General features: G+C 44.3%; 1 protein-coding gene across 3 annotated transcripts in view; it reads right to left on the reverse strand.

Annotated features, from left to right (window-relative positions):
* MST1R (macrophage stimulating 1 receptor) overlaps positions 1-12722 on the reverse strand; it is a 57884-nt gene extending 45162 nt beyond the window's left edge. Inside the window, exons 1-2 of one of the 3 annotated variants that reach the window (XM_080996395.1) lie at positions 12029-12722; positions 7186-8500 (exon numbers count right to left, since the gene is read on the reverse strand). In XM_080996395.1, coding sequence (XP_080852521.1) covers positions 7186-8391 — 1206 coding nt within the window. In that variant the 5' untranslated portion in view covers positions 8392-8500; positions 12029-12722. Of the gene's footprint in view, positions 1-7185; positions 8501-8909; positions 9005-12028 lie in introns of those variants that run through there. The other 2 variants (XM_080996397.1, XM_080996396.1) reach the window with 2 other exon arrangements.
* Positions 12723-19032: the final 6310 nt, after the last annotated feature.

Below are 19032 nucleotides of genomic sequence, written 5' to 3' on the forward strand. Positions count from 1 at the left end.
AGCATATGGGGCTTGCTCCCAGGCAAACCTGTATATTAGATTATACCCAATGCTAACAAATAAGCTTGCTTGCATTCTCTTTCCCATCCCTCTTTCTATATGATCTGATTTTTGCTTTAACCTTAGTTTTGCTCTGTCTTGCCTCTCCACTGCCCTCGTATTCAAAATGTCTTTACTCTTTCATCTGCTCACACACCTCTTTCCAATTCTTACTTTTATCTCTGTCTTGTGTCAATATTGGTGTACACTGTAACTAAACATCTTGCACCCACAGATTAAAGGGCACAAAATCAAGACTCAGCTTCAAAATCCTTGCTCAATGGCTGGAAAACAACATTTTCAGTCCTCGAATACACCAAGCGATAATGTACTTTTAAGAAGCATTGTCCCAGGAGGACTGTGCAATGTGCCTTTGCTCAGTGTTTGAATCAGCTCTATTTCAGTGCCACCTGGGAATACAAGATGTAATAATGGGACTATTAGCAGCTACATCCTAACAGAGATAAGGAACATGAGAGGAATATGATTTGCCTCCGGAAAGGGGGAGAAACGCTGAACATTTGAAGTGCATTCCTCAGCAACTAAGTCGAGAAAACCAAACAGCTGCAAATGGCTGGCTGAGACTTTTCCATACCTTCCAAATGCCTTCTATAAATAAAATTAATAGCCATGCCCCTCTGGCCTATTGTCTTTAAAAAACTAACTGGTTTAAATATTTGGAATTTTACACTTCAGTCCTGGTTGCAATGAACAGTTTATTTTCCCTCCTGTTGTATCATACAGAAACCACCTTGAGATTTATGAATGAAGGGCAATGTACAAATTTAATACATAAAATAAATTGAAACCAGTACAGTATAATATTTAGTGTTGGTCTGGGACTAGGGAGACCAGGGTTCAGGTCCCCATTCAGTCATGAAGCTCATTGGGTGCCCACTTCCGCTCAGCCTAACCTACCTCCCATAATGTAATGGGAAAGGGAAGAACCATTTATGCCAGCTTGAATGTGTTATGAGAATTATAAGGTTTAAGATATAAAATAAATATACCAAGCAAACACATACATACATAAATAAATATATAAACCGTATGTCTGAAACAGTACAGGAAAAAAAGTCCTGAAACCATTTTGTCTCTCCCAATTTGACCTCAAATGTTTCTCTGCAAGGAGGGAAGAAATGGGAAAAACCTCCCCATTTGCTCACAAATTCTGCCCTAAGGGCACATTTAAGCTATGAATAGGGCGAACCTGTGATCTGGACTCAGGAATTAAGTATTTATCATCACAAAAGAATAGCCAGGCTGCCCAGGTAAACCCATCAACAGCCAGGTAAACCCATCAACAGGTTTCCTGCCAGACAGGATTCTGTTGTAGACCAACCCTTCTGTGATTTATGCATGATGTATTGGGGGGTGGTCTTGGGCTCCAGGGTGGGCAATTTCAAATGTCAATATAAGGGCTTGCACGCCATTGTTCGGGGTCCCTCCTGCCGCCTGCGTGTAGTTGTGAAGCACCCTGTTGCAACAGTTAATAAAGATCAGGCTTACTAGCTGCTTTGCTTCTCAATATTCTGTGGTTGGCCTCTGTTAATTTCTCCTACTGATAGAGAACCTACATAAGGACTCTATACTGGCTCTTGGGTACCCCATAAGGGACATGGAGCAGTTTTTTCCTTATAACAAACTCATTGGAGAAAAGGCAGGATATAAATGTAATAATAAAAAAATAAAACTTTGTATGGTGTGGAGAAAGTGGACAGGGAGAAGTTTTTCTTCCTCTCAGACAATACTGTAACTTGGGGGACGTCCAGTTACACTGAATGTTGGAGGGTTCAGGGCAGACAAAAGAAGTAACTTCTTCGTCTGCAACTTAATTAAATACAGTGGTACCTTGGGTTAAGAACTTAATTCATTCTGGAGGTCCGTTCTTAACCTGAAACTGTTTTTAACCTGAGGTACTTTAGCTAATGGGGCCTCCTGCTGCCGCCACACAATTTCTGTTCTCATCCTGAAGCAAAGTTCTTAACCCGAGGTACTATTTCTGGGTTAGCAGAGTCTGTAACCTGAAGCATCTGTAACTTGAAGCGTCTGTAACCCGAGGTACCACTGTAATGGAATTTGGTCCCCCGGGGAAGCAGCGATGGCCACCAACTTCAATGGCTTTAAAACAGCCACCATGGCTGTGCTCTGTTTTCAGTGCTAGAGGAGGCAGTACTACTTGCTGGGAATCCACCTGTGGGGAGCACTGTTGCACTTCTGCTGGCATGCTTTCCATAGGCATCTGGTTGGCCACTGTGAGAACCAAAGGCAACATTATGTGGGACTTTGGCCTGATCCAGCAAGTCTCTTCTTACATTCTTATACCCTACGCTGCCTGCACAAGCAGATTGCTCCCTTGAGTAAAGAAATGGGACCATAAGGAACACATGGACCAAATTTCGCACACATTGGAGCTGCTATGTATTTCTTCCGTGTTTGTAAGCATGCCTGGGATATCAGGTACCAAAGCAAACTGTAGCATGCATGCTGCGGCACCGAGGAACGCCAACATCGGCCTAAGGGCAGTGGTGCTTCTTAAATTACCCTTTCCCACCTCTGTTCAATCATAAGAGCCCAAACCAAATGCACATTCCCAACCCATCCCAGCAGGGAGATTACGAAAAAGATTTCAAAGGAGAAATACTTGATTTTCCGACTGCCTACGCTTCAGAAAGGGTGTGCACTTGGATTCCAGCCACCACAACTGAATTCTGGTTTTGCCCCCATGGTAAACTCGTTGGACTAATCGTTTTATCTTATTATATTCCAGCTTTAACAAAAGTGGTGCAATAACATCATCGCCATGGGAGACTCTGTAAACACCCACCAACACAAAAGCCTCCCCACTCCCTTTTAAAGAAGCGGAAGTACATGTTGCAGCAAGTAGCCATGAAACAGCTGCATGTGCTAAATGATGGTAGTGAAGCTGATGAACATAGACTGAGATGGAGACTGTTTCACAGCTTCAGTATTAATGAAATGGGTAGATTAAAAAAACACCAAAGAAAGCCAGAGGCACAGAATGCGAAAACGATTCGGGAGAGCACGTGTGTTGGCGTGGGGAGGGGACTCAAAGATGGAAGATAAGTATGCTTTGACTGATTCTGTTTTAAAACTTTTTTTTAAAAAAAATCCCCAGCATGCCAGAAGCCTTAAAACATGCAATTCCAGAAACCACATTGGCTTGAAACATGATGCTTGTTATTCTAGTAGCACCCCACCCTCCATTATTCAAAGTATCTTCTTTTCCTAGTATTTGAATGTATTGTAGCCATTCTGATAAATAAATGAAGATCAGCAATACTTTTAATCAATGGGTAAGTTCTAGAGAATCTTGGACTATAAAGATTAAAATGCTGGTCTGGAAACAAACCTATAAAGAATTCCCACAGGAGTTATCAATATATCTAACAACTTCCAGATGCGTAACCATGCTAGTCTGTTGAAGCTAAAACAACAAAGAGCCTTGTGGAATCTTACAGAATAACAGATTTATTGTAGCACACACTTTTATGGATTAGTATGCACTTATTATTATTATTTGGGACGCGGGTGGCGCTATGGGTTAAACCACGGAGCCTAGGACTTGCCGATCAGAAGGTCGGCGGTTTGAATCCCCACGACAGGGTGAGCTCCCGTTGCTTGGTCCCTGCTCCTGCCAACCTAGCAGTTCGAAAGCACCTCAAAGTGCAAGTAGATAAATAGGGACCGCTCTCCGGCGGGAAGGTAAACGGCGTTTCCGTGTGCTGCTCTGGTTCGCCAGAAGCAGCTTAGTCACGCTGGCCATGTGACCCGGAAGCTGTCTGCGGACAAGCGCCGGCTCCCGGCCTATAGAGCGAGATGAGCGCGCAACCCCAGAGTCGGTCACGACTGGACCTGATGGTCAGGGGTACCTTTACCTTTATTATTATTATTATTATTATTAAGGGAAGTTTTTAATGTTGGATTTTATTTTTAATATTCTGTTGGGAATCGCCCAGAGTAGCTGGAGAAACCCAGCCAGATGGGCAGGGTATAAATAATAATAATAAATAAATTAATAATAATAATAATAATAATAATAATAATAATTACTACTACTACTGTACCTTGCTTTGAGTTTAATGAAAAATCAGCAAATTAAGAAAGGTTATTATTAAAGGTGAAAAAAACCTTATCCTGGATCTTTAGGGGATTTGCACTGGCATCCCCAACCAAGCATACAGGATTTTGATCAGTTCTTCCACACCAAGATGAATGAGAAAGGAACTATGCTTTGCTCATAGCATGCAGCTGCTGCTAAAAATGGCAACCCAGAGTCTGGTTCTCTCCATCTTCCCTGTAACATAGGGGTAGACCAATCTGTGGACCTCCAGATGATGTTGCTGGACTCCACCTTCCATCAGCCCTGGCTGCCTTGACCAGTGGCCAGGGATTATGGGAGCTGTAGTCCAGCAATATCTGGAGGACCAAAGGTTAACCAGCCATCCTGTATGTGCAGAAACCCTTTCAGTACCATAATATCACCAAACTGTGTGTTTTCTCCTTCACCCAACATATTATTGGAGGTCATTAGCCTGGGTGGAGAATGTACAACAGAATGATATCATGAAACTGGGTAAGTGTTCCAACATGTTAATAAAGAAGAAATATTTGATGGCTGAAAGATACTGTTCCCAGCAACCCTGAAATTATTAACTGTGAGGATATGTAAGATTAATGTTTGCAGTCTGTTATGTTTTCACATTCTTAAATTATGGTTTTGTTTTACAGACAAACCTCAGCTCCCGAATGCCTCCGTTTTGGAATGTTTCAGCTCCCAAACGCCAAAAACCGGGGAGTAAATGCTCCAGTTTTCAAATGTTTCTCGGAAGCCGAACATCCAACGCAGCTTTCACGTGTGTGCAGGAAGCTCCTGCAACCAATCAGAAGCAGCGCCTCGGTTGTCGAACATTTCGGAAGCTGAACAGGCTTCCAGAAGAGATAACGTTCGACAACCGATGTTTGACTGTATTTGTATTGTGTTTTTTACCACTTTACTAACTGCCTGGAAATGTAATGAATGTAATAAAGAAATAAATAAAGTTTGCAAACGTTTGACAGAACCCTCATGTTTCATGAAAAACAGTACTAGTATCAAGGTCTGAAGAAATGTTTTTTTCAAAGAGAGAGAGAGAGAGCGGACGCAGCAGAGGTCTCTTTTGGTTTTGTGTAATGTCAGTTCACCTCAGTTAAAAAGTATGGTCTGGTGGCTAAAGTGCTGGGATTTGTACTCAGTTTAAAAGCCCACATCTGCCATGTTTACAGCTGGCCAGCTCCATTCCATCCCCACCAGATTCCACCCTTGGACAGCCAAGGCATTTCTGATAAAGGTAGCAAAACCAAACACTCAGGTTGTGGATACAAGGAACGATCCTGCTTTTCAGAAAAGGCAGACAATGGGAACAAGTGGGAACTAATGGAAAGGGTAACAGAAAAAAGCTCTAAACAGTTCTTTCAGCTAGGTGGAGAGGTACAGAAAAGACACTCAGACACCAACTCAGGAATACAGCAGCCACCCTACCAGGGAAGATAGCAGAACTGAGTCCAATGAGGAAGAGTGGTGTGTCTTTTTGACTCTTCTGGCTCCACCAACATCTGAAGCAGTGCTTCCCCACTCTGGCAGAAACAGAAGCCTTGTAACGTCTCACCAATCTTATTCAGATTCTCTCTTGTTAAGACCCTTCTGTTGCCTGAAGGAAGCTAGGTCTCTCTTTTCTCTAAAAGTCAGTGCAGAAACTCTCCTCTGGCCTGTGCTTTGTTTCATTAACCTTGCCCTTCCCCAGGTGGGCGGTTGTTGTTTTTTGGTTCCCTACACTTGATGGACAGGGGGTGTACCTTGCTGGCAGCCTGCAGAGTCCCAAACCGCCCCAGAAGGTGGAGTCCCAAAGCGCTGGGCTCTCCTACTAACACCCAGGCAACCTCTCTACCACTTGTTTCTGTCTGTTCTGACGTAAATATACAATGCTCATGTAACCTTGCTTCATAGTTTCTTAATTTCCTGTCTTTAAAATGGGCCTTAATGCAAATAACTCAAATAACTGTTTTGAATATATTTTTTATAGCTTGTAAAAAATACTATATATAAGTGTGTATATAAGACTAGGTTTGTTTGTTTTTTACCAAAAAATTAGGTTTAAAATTGGGGCTTGTCTTATACACGAGTAGTGCTGAGGGGTGTTTTCTTAATTTGGAGTCCCCAAAAATACATGGGGGCATCTTATACATGGAAAAATGTGGTATGTTTTGAGTGACCTCTTGCCACTTTTAATTTATGCAGCAGCATAATATTTAATATTTACAGTCAGTTTTACATTGGGCGGGGCAAGCTGGGGCTGGGCGCATTGCCTGGAGCCTCACCGCTGCCTCCCCCTCAGTTGTGGGGTAGCTGAGGGAGAGCAGGTGCAAGCCCCACGCTGCCGTTTCGGGCAGTGCAGAGCCTGCAGGCGCCCGAGCCACCGCATCACTTCCAGGAGAGACGCATGGCTCGGTCACGCTGCAGGCCCCATGGTAAGTGCCGCCCCCTGCAGTGTGGCGCCCAATGCCCCCAGCCCCCCCCCCCCAGCTATGCCTCTGAATTTATGTGATATCTTTTCGTTTCTCAGTGGTAGGGTATCTGCTTTCATTCACATCCCTGGTTCAATCTCCAGCATCACCAGGTGGGCCTGGTAATAATCCCTGGCTGAACTGCTGCCAGTCAGTGTAGGCAGTACTGAGCTAGATAGACCAACGGTCTGATTTTCTATAATGCAGCTTTCGATATTCCTGAAATCCCCAAAGAATAAAAACAATGGCGCTCTTTCTTTGAATTAACAAATGAAGCAAACATTAAGTGATCTGGATAATCAAATCTCATTATCACTGGGTGCAGCACACACACAATCCTACATATACGGGAGGAAATGCGCACACAGTGCAAAGGTGCATTCTTGGGTGTGGCTAACACATAATAATGGAACACCCAGATACTTTATTTTAAGTGTTTTGAATATATTTTTTAAAGATTGTAAAAAATACTATATATAAGTGACTAATGATAATTTCCTCCAACCAGGCCTAAGAATTACCTCTGACATCACATACAATAATTTCATGTAAGAAGACGGGAAATGATTGCTGGGAACTCACATTATGTGGACAGTACTCCAAAACTTGATAAAACTTCAGTCCTCGAGGCACATGGTTGTGGACATCCACATTGCAGCACTCCTTCATCCCTTCATCGATAGCCTCATTTATCTTGTTCACGGGGAAAGCGCAAACTGCCGAGTAATTCCGGGGCACTTTGCTGCCTGGCAGGCTCTCAGCAAACACCCCAAAGAGAACCAGTTCTCTGTCAGCATCACTGACAGTGATCTCAGGAGCCAGTTTCGGGCCAGGCTGAGTAGCATGAGCTGCTTGCAAAACATTAAAAACGACATCCCTGGGGGTTGCCCCAAGACTCCTCTTCCGCTTGGTGTTAAAGCGGCAGTCCAAGTTCAGTTCACGGTACGTGTGCACTTCCGTTTCATCAGTACTGAGCCGTACAATCCTCGTGTGGTACACACTGGACTCAGGGTTTTCTTTTTGGACTGTTAGAAAATATACAAAGTTCCGGTATTCAAAGGAATACACATAGTTAATTGGGTATGTGTCTTGAAACGCAGGTAGCACCGTTAAGGAGTGGAAAGGATGGTCAAACCCTTCCGCGTTACTCTTGAGTCTCCGTATAGACACGGATTTGGGGCTATATGTCTCCGCAATGCTTCTGTTAATGGTAGAGGCAACGTAAAAGTATGCCGTGTGTGCCATATCAGCAACTACAACTCTAGTGCCTAAAGGACTGGCCACACAGTCTGGACACTCAGAAGGCCTGTTAAATTTAGCAGAGAACAGGCATTTGGTGTCAACTGACACATTGCCATTTTTTTCAATCTCATGCTGGAAGCAGACTCCATGATGGGAAGTCCCACAACTATAAAGCCAAAATTCTTGAGGATCCATCACCAGAACTATGTTATCTGTATCTTCGGGGTTCATTGGCCCTTTCACGGGGCATTTGGCACAGATCTCACACGCGGCGTTACCCCAGGGACCAGTCACTATCGTAGACAGAATTTCCATCTTTGAGTTCAACATGAAGATCTTGTTCCGAACTGCAACAAAGATCGCATCATCGTACTCAGAAGTGACAATGTTCTGAATGGAACTCCCAGCATCGAATGTAGGGAAGCTGTACTTCACTGTGAAATCTCTGGTTGAGTCAGACCATCGAGGTGGGCACTGCCAGGCCTTCCCAATGATTATTGTGGGCAATAACCCCAATGTGAGGCAAAGTAACAATGATACACCCATACTAGGGAGGTAACAGTAATGCAGAGTCCCAGACCTCAGAGACTACCTCAGCTTTTCAGTTCTGTGTGGAGCTGAAATCCATCCAGAATAGTCTACCATCGCATTGCAGCTGAAAGAGAGAGAAAATATGAATGACTGACATTGAAGAAAAAAGAAAACAAGCTTGCATTTAAGTATTACGGAGCATCCGATATTAGAGGAAGATATTAGGAAGCTTTGTTGAGTCTGCTGCAGCAAAAACAACAGTTCTGTGGCACCTAAAAGATGAACAGATTCCTTATATTTTTATATTTTATTTATAAAAATATTCATATTCTGGGAAGCTTCCAACTTCATAAAGACGCAGCAAAACATCACACAATTAAAAACTTCCCGATACAGAGCTGCCTTCAGAGAGTTGTATAGTTGTTTATCTGTTTGACATCTGATGGAAGGGCATTCTACAGGTTTACAACAAAAATAAATAAAATACATAAAACCAGTGCTATTTTTCTAGAAAAAGAGGTGCCAGAACTCACCATGAACACCTCCCTTGTTCTCTTATAATGGCAATGGTGCCCACCTGAGAGGTGCCAGAACTGGGTTCCGGCAAGTTCTGGCTGAAAAAAACATCCTGCATAAAAGCATATTGTAAAAACCAGTTAAAAGCAGAAATCAATTAACAATTGTGGGAAGATGCATTCTTAACTGCCTGGACAGGCCTGGTGGAATAGGAAAGTTTTCAGAAGGTGTTTAAAAGTTGAAACAGAAGTTCCCTTCTTACAGCATAAGTTTTTGTGGGTCGCACAATAAAAGGGAGTTGGATCTCCTTGTGTAAAGGAATCCTCTACAGAGGCTATGCTGTCCGTGAAAATCCAGCTGTACAATGTTCGTGAAAATCCGGATGTATGGCAACCCATGTTGGCAGTGCCGTTTTGGACAAATAAATTGTGATTTTGCCAAGAAAGCTCAACAACTTTTAGCTGGTGCCCATCATCACATCTGTGTCCTAATTGTTGTTGCTTTTGATCTGATGTTTTCACCAGACAGTAAAGGATCTAGGGTGTAAAAATCTCATGGATTAAAAAACAACAACCAATTCCATTCTTTTCTCAGTAAAAATTATACCAAAAAGTAGGTGGAGTATGAAATCATAATAACTTCGTAAGTATTATTTCCTATATATGTAATTGGTCTACATCAGTTAATATTTACAGGCAGTTTTACACTGACTATCAATGGGTTAATTGCACAGTGGGTTTATTTTAAAAAGGTTTTAGTAATGTTAAAAATATTCATATTAATCATTTTAATTGAATTGAATATGACAATACAACAATAGAACACAAAAAAGTAAAACATAACAACAGATGACTGGTCCATCTATTATTAATTAAAGTTTGACAAGACAGTTATTATTACTACATTCTTCAGTAATTGAACCAATATAATAATTCCCTTTCCTTTTATTTCTGGTTTTTACATAATCTGGATGATAAAACTGCCAGATGCTTTTGAGAATTTGGGACTGACTTCTTCGTGAGCCTTATTTCATTTCTAATAATGTCTGCCATATAAACCTTTCTATTTCTGAATCAAGAAACAAGGTTACCCCCACCATTCTATACTGGATGCTGGGACAACCCCCCAGCCAAAGGCCGCAGAGTTTGAAAAGGAAATAAAATCATACCGGATTGGATAAATTTATATATATACACTGTATTTTTCCGTGTATAAGACTAGGTTTGTTTGTTTTTTACCAAAAAATTAGGTTTAAAATTGGGGCTTGTCTTATACACGAGTAGTGCTGAGGGGTGTTTTCTTAATTTGGAGTCCCCAAAAATACATGGGGGCATCTTATACATGGAAAATGTGGTATGTTTTGAGTGACCTCTTGCCACTTTTAATTTATGCAGCAGCATAATATTTAATATTTACAGTCAGTTTTACATTGGGCGGGGCAAGCTGGGGCTGGGCGCATTGCCTGGAGCCTCACCGCTGCCTCCCTCTCAGTTGTAGGGCAGCTGAGGGAGAGCGGGTGCAAGCCCCACGCTGCCGTTTCGGGCAGTGCAGAGCCTGCAGGCGCCCGAGCCACCGCATCACTTACAGGAGAGACGCATGGCTCGGTCGCGCTGCAGGCTCCATGGTAAGTGCCGCCCCCTGCAGTGTGGCGCCCAATGCCCCCAGCCCCCCCCCAGCTATGCCTCTGAATTTATGTGATATCTTTTCGTTTCTCAGTGGTAGGGTATCTGCTTTCATTCACATCCCTGGTTCAATCTCCAGCATCACCAGGTGGGCCTGGTAATAATCCCTGGATGAACTGCTGCCAGTCAGTGCAGGCAGTACTGAGCTAGATAGACCAACGGTCTGATTTTCTATAATGCAGCTTTCGATATTCCTGAAATCCCCAAAGAATAAAAACAATGGCGCTCTTTCTTTGAATTAACAAATGAAGCAAACATTAAGTGATCTGGATAATCAAATCTCATTATCACTGGGTGCAGCACACACACAATCCTACATATACGGGAGGAAATGCGCACACAGTGCAAAGGTGCATTCTTGGGTGTGGCTAACACATAATAATGGAACACCCAGATACTTTATTTTAAGTGCCTACTGTCCTGTAGAAATATCTCCATCCATTAACTCTGATCCTATGCATGCTTATTCAGGAATGCCATGAAGTTCAACTGAGTTTACTCCCAAACAAGTGCAATAACATGAATCACCCAGTAAGTTTATTTCCCTAGTGCACAACTGAAAAGATGGAGGGGTTTAAGGGGGTTATGACTTCAAACATTACACAACAGCAAAACCACATTTGGCACCCAGTGTACACTCACTGGGAAGCCCCAGCAAGGCCAAAGTCCCTGGCAACCCTACCTGCATAACACACACCAACAAGCACTGTTTCGGGATGAAACATTTTTGCCTCACCTTTCAATCTTAAGGGGTCAAGGCAGCTTGCATAAATATCATACACACACACCACTAAAAATAATAATAATTACAGCTCCAACAGCACAACAGAGTAAATCAGAAAAAACCAAGTGCCCTTGACACACCCATCTATCAAGAGAATATCAGGAAGGAGGTACAGTCATCGACTATTTTAATAGCTTCTTGCTTGCTGGCTAAAGCGCAGCAAGTGAGGATGCCAAACGAACCTCTCGTTGTTTTCGCACACTGCATTTTTCGTGAGCTTGCATATCAAAGGGTGCATTAAAAGAAAAGAAAAGCTGTGTGATAGTTGTGGGCAATGGGTGTCTACTAGTGTGCCCTGCTGCGAGCTGAGGCCAACTCCGGAGCAGAAGCGAAAGGCAGGCTGGCGGCATTGCCCTCGCTCGAATTCTCCTTCTCCCAAGCGCCCTGGGCAACAGGTGACCCAGGCGGGAAAAGCCCTCTCCCCCCGGAGGGCGGGCGAGCCCCCCGCGCAAATCCCCCTCGGGGCAGGCGCGGCGGGAGAGCGAGAAGTTTCGCCCCTTCCACGCGCCCAGATCCTGATTCAGATCCCGCCACGCGCTCGTGGACTGGAAAAGAAACCGAGCAGGGGCAAGCCTAGGCGAAAGGTAAGGCCGGCAGCACCGCCCACCTAGCCCCTCTGAGCTCCTTCCCGACCCCATACAGCGCGACTTCCCCGTGGCCAAGGACTCACCCCGCCGCAGCCGCCGTCTCGGACTCTCTGAACTCGGCGCCGACTACACACCTGGCCGGGGAGGCTCCCAGGCGGAGGACGGGACGGGACCGGGCGGGGACAGCGCGCCGAGGGCGGCACTCAGCCCGCCTCCGCCTCCTTTTTCGGCCGGGCCGCTTCCGCAGCAGCCCGTTCCCGCCTTTGGGTCGCGTCCCAGCGCCGTCGTCGAGGAGAGGAGCGGGGCGGACGCCCTTGTAGGACAAATGACTTCCTAGGGAGGGAGGCGCAGCCCGGGTTGGCGCGCTCAGAAGTCGCCCTGTCTGGCAAGAGAGAGACAGGGACAGAGAAAGCGCTTGTCCCCTCGGGCTGTGTCCTGATAGCCGGCGCTGGCGACTGTGGCTACTTCTTCGGGGCCACTTCTAGGCGGAACAGGGCGCAACCCGTCCCGGCTCTCACCCCGCGATTTCCGCTGCGGCCTGAGGACTTTGACCGCCTGTGGCTCGCGCGGAGTACCTTGCTAACGTCTGCAAGGGAAAGATGCGTGTCTGTAATCACCGCGGTGCCTGACCGGAAGCCGTGATTGCCTCCGTTCCGCGGCGTGTATCCCTTGGGTTTAGTTTCGTGTTGTGTTGGGTTTGGAGTAGCAAAAAGAAAAAGAGTGAGAGGACTCTTAAAGACTTTAAACGTTTTATTATGCTGTAATAAAGTTGTTGCTTTTAATGTTTTCCACAGTAGCCTTTCTTCTGTTTGTAGGCTCGTTTTGATTTCAGACATTACGAAATAATACAGCGGCATCGGCACTTGTCTGGCATGCGGAGTATGTGGGTGGATGGTTACGAGGAGTTGCATGAAATTTATTGCTTAAAAAAACAAAAAACTCAAAGGATCCTGGGGAAGGGCTACAGTATGTCGTAACTGGAAGTTGCCCGGGAGAGTACGCAGCACACGCCCTCTGACGATTACTTAAGGGTGCTGGGAATTATAGCTCTGGGGGTGAACTAGGATTCTTTTCTGGGGATGCTTTAAATGTATGATGTGTATACATCCTGATTAATACTTTCCACTCCTGCCGCCTTGCAGCTCAAAATCGCCTTCTCCCATCGGTTTTCTCACAGGTGAGGGAGAAAGGGGACACTCCTAAAACATTTTGCTGCCTGAGCAGCAATAGCAAATGTCTCCCCCTCTCCCCCATCCCCGGTCAAGAAGCATAGTAGTTATTCAAGGCCAACTTAGCTATTTGGCTCCTGAAAACTTTACAAGCAGCCTCTCGCTGAGAGGAAGAAAAGGCAATAATATAAATAAGGAACAATTCGCTGCGCTTTTACTACACCCCAAACCAGCTGCCTCGGGCAGCTGTCTCATGCTGCTCAACAGAAGGCAAAGCGGTTCTTGTTTTTGAAATATGCAGTGGTAAATACAGAATGGACGGGTAGGTGGGCTGCTACTGTGTAATATGGGTAAGGTAAAGACCCACACATGGAGTGTTATTCCCTCCCTTGCACACTTCCTCCCACCCAGGCACAGTCTGCCAGACAAGGCAGAGCTGGAACCTGAGAGTTGCACTCTGTCTGTGCAGCAAGTACCGTAATATCTCTAGGTGAATACCATATTACTGTAATGTTCACAAGAGAAACACACCTGGCAGGTTGACATGCGTCTGTATGCTCACAAGCACACATGCCCTCAGTGGCCTGGTGGACTAATGCTAGATTCAGCAACAGCAGCATCATGGGGGGAGAGGGTACAAGTATGAGGGGAGGATTATTCTGTGTTTTGAAATCATGAGAGGGGTCCGTCTACAACCTACCGTCTTTGTGCATGGGGAGCAGAGTTGCTTTCAGCGAACAGAAGGAAACAGTTCTAACTTTAAGATGGCTTGCGGGAACACTTTTTATTTACAGTAGTACCTCAGGTTAAGAACTTAATTTGTTCTGGATGTCCGTCTGGGTTAGCGGAGTCTGTAACCTGAGGCATCTGTAACCTGAGGTACCACTGTACTGGGCTCTAAAAATCTAACACATTTTATGAAAGAAGAGAACTATCAAAGAGGGGGGTCACCCAGGCATCTCAAACCATTATTTTTAGCAATTTTCTTTTCCTATATGGTAGTAGATTTTTAAATAACTAGTATTAATGCAACATGACTGCATCTTATGACCCATAAATCAAATTGCATCTTATCCGTCTTTATTTCTCTGTTTTCCTGATTAATTCTGATCCATTTCCTTCTTGGCTTCTTTACCTCTGTTGCCTTTCCGCGTACAGTATATATTTTTATTATCCCTATTGTGCGTTTGCAAATGAATTATTTACATCCCCCACAAATGTCATGTGACAGCAGCCATCCCAATAGGCGGTTGGCTGGGCTTCAATAATGCATTTGGCTGGCATGCATATTTGTGGTACGATAATGTAAAAGCACATAAAGCATTGTTTAATGTTTGGATAAGATATAAGGATTTGTTAGAAAAGAAAACCCCAAGATGGTTGTCACCAATGGAAGCGAAGGCACAGAAAAAACTCAATATGGAGGCCAAATGGCCGAAATATTGGGAAATTCTGGAACAAGATGGAGACAGAATAAAATTGCAGAGCTTTGAAAAATTGAAAAACAAAGTGCGAGATTGGCTCCATTATTACCAAATAATGGAGGCATATAATTTGGACAAAAAAGTTGGTTTCCAGGTGGAAAAATCAGAATTGGAAACAGAATTGTTAGATCCAAAAATTAAGAATTTGTCAAGAATGTATAACTTGCTGTTGAAATGGAATACTCAGGATGAAACGGTGAAATCAGCTATGATTAAATGGGCACAAGATGTTGGACATAACATAATGATGGCTGACTGGGAACAGTTATGGACCACAGGTATGAAATTTACGGCATGTAATGCTCTAAGAGAAAACTTAATGAAAATGATTTATAGGTGGTACATGACACCAGTCAAGCTTGCAAAAATTTACCATTTGCCCGATAATAAATGCTGGAAATGTAATGAGACTGAAGGTACATTCTTTCACCTTTGGTGGACATGCCCAAGGATTAAGACCTTCTGGGAGATGATTTATAACGAAATGAAAAAGGTATTTAAATATACCTTCCTGAAGAAACCAGAGGCCTTTCTCCTGGGCATGGTCGGCCAATTGGTGCCAAAGAAGGATAGAACCCTTTTTATGTATGCATCAACAGCAGCAAGAATACTCATCGCGAAGTATTGGAAAACACAAGATTTACCCACCCGGGAAGAATGGCAGATGAAGTTGATGGACTATATGGAAATGGCGGAAATGACTGGCAGAATCCGAGACCAGGGAGAAGAGTCGGTGGAAGAAGACTGGAAAAAGTTTAAAGACTATTTACAGAAATACTGTAAAATTAATGAATGTTAGAAAAATGTTGGAATGAAGTTATATGGCTTTAGTAGAAATGTTATAAGGAATTAAGTATAAATAGATTAATAGAGTATTAAAGGGAAAAATAAGGTTAGAATGTGTTAAGATAATTATAGGATAGAAAACAGAGGAAGATGGAAAGGAATTGCTGAAACAATTAACAGAAGTGGAATACAAAAAGGGAGGTGTGAGGAGGTCGTGGAAACAAGTGAATGAAAGATAAGATAATGAAATTGTTCGATGTGTTTTAAATGGGTCTTGTTTTTGTTTTGTTAGTTTTATGTGTTAGTGCTTTGTAGTGTTTTTGTATTGTATTGTATTGTCTTTTTTATGTTTTTTTTTTGTAGTGTTGTGTTTAAACTGTTGGAAAATTAATAAATATTATTTTCCAATAGGCGGCTGGCTGCCTCTGTGAGCAAGATGAGAGCAGGCCCCATTCCATTAGCTTTGCTGGAAGGCCAGCTCCACTAGGTTCCCCTGCCCCCAACCCAGTGGCGTAGCGTGGGGGGTGCAGGGGGGGCCGGCCGCACCGGGCACAACATCTGGGGGGCGCGCTCGCACTCGCAGCTCTCTGCCCCAACCTGGCTCACTCACTCTCTCTCACTGCAGTGCTGGCTGTGCGAATCCGATCCGAGCCGCTGGGTTGCCGCCCACTGTGGAGGGGGTGGGTGCCAGGCGTGCGGTGCGGAGAGAGAGCGAGGGACTATCTGGGGGAGGGACAGTGCAGCGGCCACCCAGCGCAGCGCTGAGCGCGGGAGAGAACCACACCAGACCAGACCAGGCAGCAGCAAGAAGAAGCTGGCAGCGGCGGCAGGTTAGGGGTTAGGGGGCGCAAATTACTTGCCTTGCCATGGGTTAGGGGGCGCAAATTACTTGCCTTGCCCCGGGTGCTGACAATCCACGCTACGCCGCTGCCCCAACCCACTTCTGAACTCTTTCCATTCCTAAGCTAGTACGTATAAGAACCACTATTTAAGAATTGGTGCCTGAGTTTGCTTTCCCTCTTCCTTTAGTGTTGTGTATTTTTGTAAGCCCACAGGAAGGGGCTGTCTTCCTTTATTCCACATAAGCTGCACTGAAAGGTTTTTGTGGTGAGGACAGAGGCTGCAAGGTAGACATGCTCTAAATAAATAAACCTTACAGATCTGGGATTGCTTTCTCCCACACGCAGCAGACACTAATTCCCATCATCTTACCATAACAGTAACTGTATCCCAAAAGATAAACGTTTTAGTTATCAACTGATCTGCAAAGAGTTTCACAATCTTGCCCTACATTTTTCTTAACAAAGCTTATTAAAATGTGATTTGTGTTGAGAAGATTTAAATAAGGCAATGTAAGGGTTGTTAAAGCTGACAACTATTTTACAAAAGGCATCAAGAGCTCCTTTCTACAAAGGAATTGCTTGCGCTGAATTAAAGTAGCAAAATCAAAACCATGATTATATCATCCATCTCTGGCATTCATACTATTATTTCCAGTTTCTTTGTAGGGCTCCTTCCGGCTTTTCTCCAGGCATTTTAAATGCTCTTGTGAAATATTTTCTGGGAATCTCTCTTTAGTGGGGTAGCATAGTAGTTGCTGTGCCCTCCCTCGAAGGACAGAACAAGCAATGCAAACAGGAGATTTAGTTCAGCAAGCTAGAAATCCCCAAAGGGGCAGATTCCCCCACAGGATGGTTGTGGGTCCCCAAGAGTAATTTAATACTGGGGATGTGCGATCATCCACGTTCAAAATGATCAGGGAGATCTTGACATGAAGAATAAAATCAAGGAAGCATCCAGAAAAGAGTGACTTCAACTACCATCACATAGATTGGCTACATATGTGTTCCAGTCATGACAAATGGGTGAAATTTATTGAAACCCTAATAATTGCTCTAGTACAGTACATATGGGACGCAGGTGGAGCTGTGGTCTAAACCACAGAGCCTAGAACTTGCCGATCAGAAGGTCAGTGGTTCGAATCCCCACGACGGGGTGAGTGCCCGTTGCTCAGTCCCTGCTCTTGCCAACCTAGCAGTTCGAAAGCACGTCAAAGTGCAAGTAGATAAATAGGTACCGCTCTGGCAGGAAGGTAAACGGCACTTCCGTGCGCTGCTCTGGTTCACCAGAAGCAGCTTAGTTATGCTGGCAGCACGAAGCTGTCTGCGGACAAACGCCGGCTCCCTCAGCCAGTAAGATGAGCGGCGCAACCCCAGAGTCATCTGCGACTGGACTTAGCGGTCAGGGGTCCCTTTACCTTTTTATAGTACATATGGTCATGGAGCTGACCAGAGGGCAGCACCCTGGGCTTAATATTTGGTGGTGCCCAGAACCTGCTGCAGGATATAAGTGTTGCTGAACCAATTGGGAGCAGTGACCATAGCGCTATTAAAGTAAACATACCTGTAAATGGCAAATTGCCAAGAAAATTCAACATGGTCACATTTGTCAAAAGAGAAAACTTCCCAAAAATGAGGGGATCAATAAAAAGGAAGCTGAAAGTCAAAGTCAATACGGTTTTTTTCACTCCAAAATGGCAGGGTGTTGTTGAAAAATACAATATTAGAAGCTCAACTGAAATGTATACTACAGGTCAGGAAAGGAGCAAGAGGATGCCAGTGGGGTTAACAAGTAGTCAAATGAGCTATTGGAGGGAGAAGTCTTCCTTCAAAAACTGGAATTCTTGTCCAAATGAGAAGAGAACAAAAAGGAACACAAACTTTCGCAAAAGAACTGCAAGCAGGGGTGCGCATAAGGGATGAACAGCAAAACTTCTCTTACGCTCTTTTGGAATTGATATCTTTGCCTAATCCTAAAGCAAGCCCCATCTGGGCTCACCCTTGATACGACATGTACCAACTGCAAGTTGCACAACCTAACAACGAAAGTAACAATTTTACTGCAAATTTCCTGAAACCAAATGGTTTAATTAGCAAAAGGTTAGGTAAGGTTAGGGGAGATGTTATCCAGAAAACTCAAATGATGTACTTTGGATTAATGAAAGAACTATTTAGAGAGATTCGACATGATATGTGAAGGACAAAAATGAGGGTGGACTAAGTAGGATTTTTAGTTGGGTAATTGAGGTTTTCTCAATGGAGGTTCCAATATACTGAAAATGAAAGTTAAAAGTTATTAAGGAATTGATAAGAATATTGTAACTGTGGGACGCGGGTGGCGCTGTGGGTTAAACCAGAGCCTAGGACTTGCCGATCAGAAGGTCGGCGGTTCGAATCCCTGCGACGGGGTGAGCTCCCGTTACTCGGTCCCTGCTCCTGCCAACCTAGCAGTTGAAAGCACGTCAAAGTGCAAGTAGATAAATGGGTACCGCTCCGGCGGGAAGGTAAACGGCGTTTCCGTGTGCTGCTCTGGTTCGCCAGAAGCGGCTGAGTTATGCTGGCCACATGACCCAGAAGCTGTACGCCGGCTCCCTCAGCCAGTAAAGCGAGATGAGCGCCGCAACCCCAGAGTCGGTCACGACTGGACCTGATGGTCAGGGGTCCCTTTACCTTTACTATTGTAACTGTATAAATCTAAAGCAACTATATGACTTTCTAATTCACATGTGTAGCAGAAGATGTGACCTTGGACTCACACACTGTAAGCACAGGAAATTTGTTCATTTTTAAAATTCCATTTGGATCGATT

This window comes from Podarcis pityusensis, assembly GCF_964106645.2.
Source record: "Podarcis pityusensis genome assembly, chromosome: 2".
Classification (NCBI taxonomy): Eukaryota; Metazoa; Chordata; class Lepidosauria; order Squamata; family Lacertidae; genus Podarcis; species Podarcis pityusensis.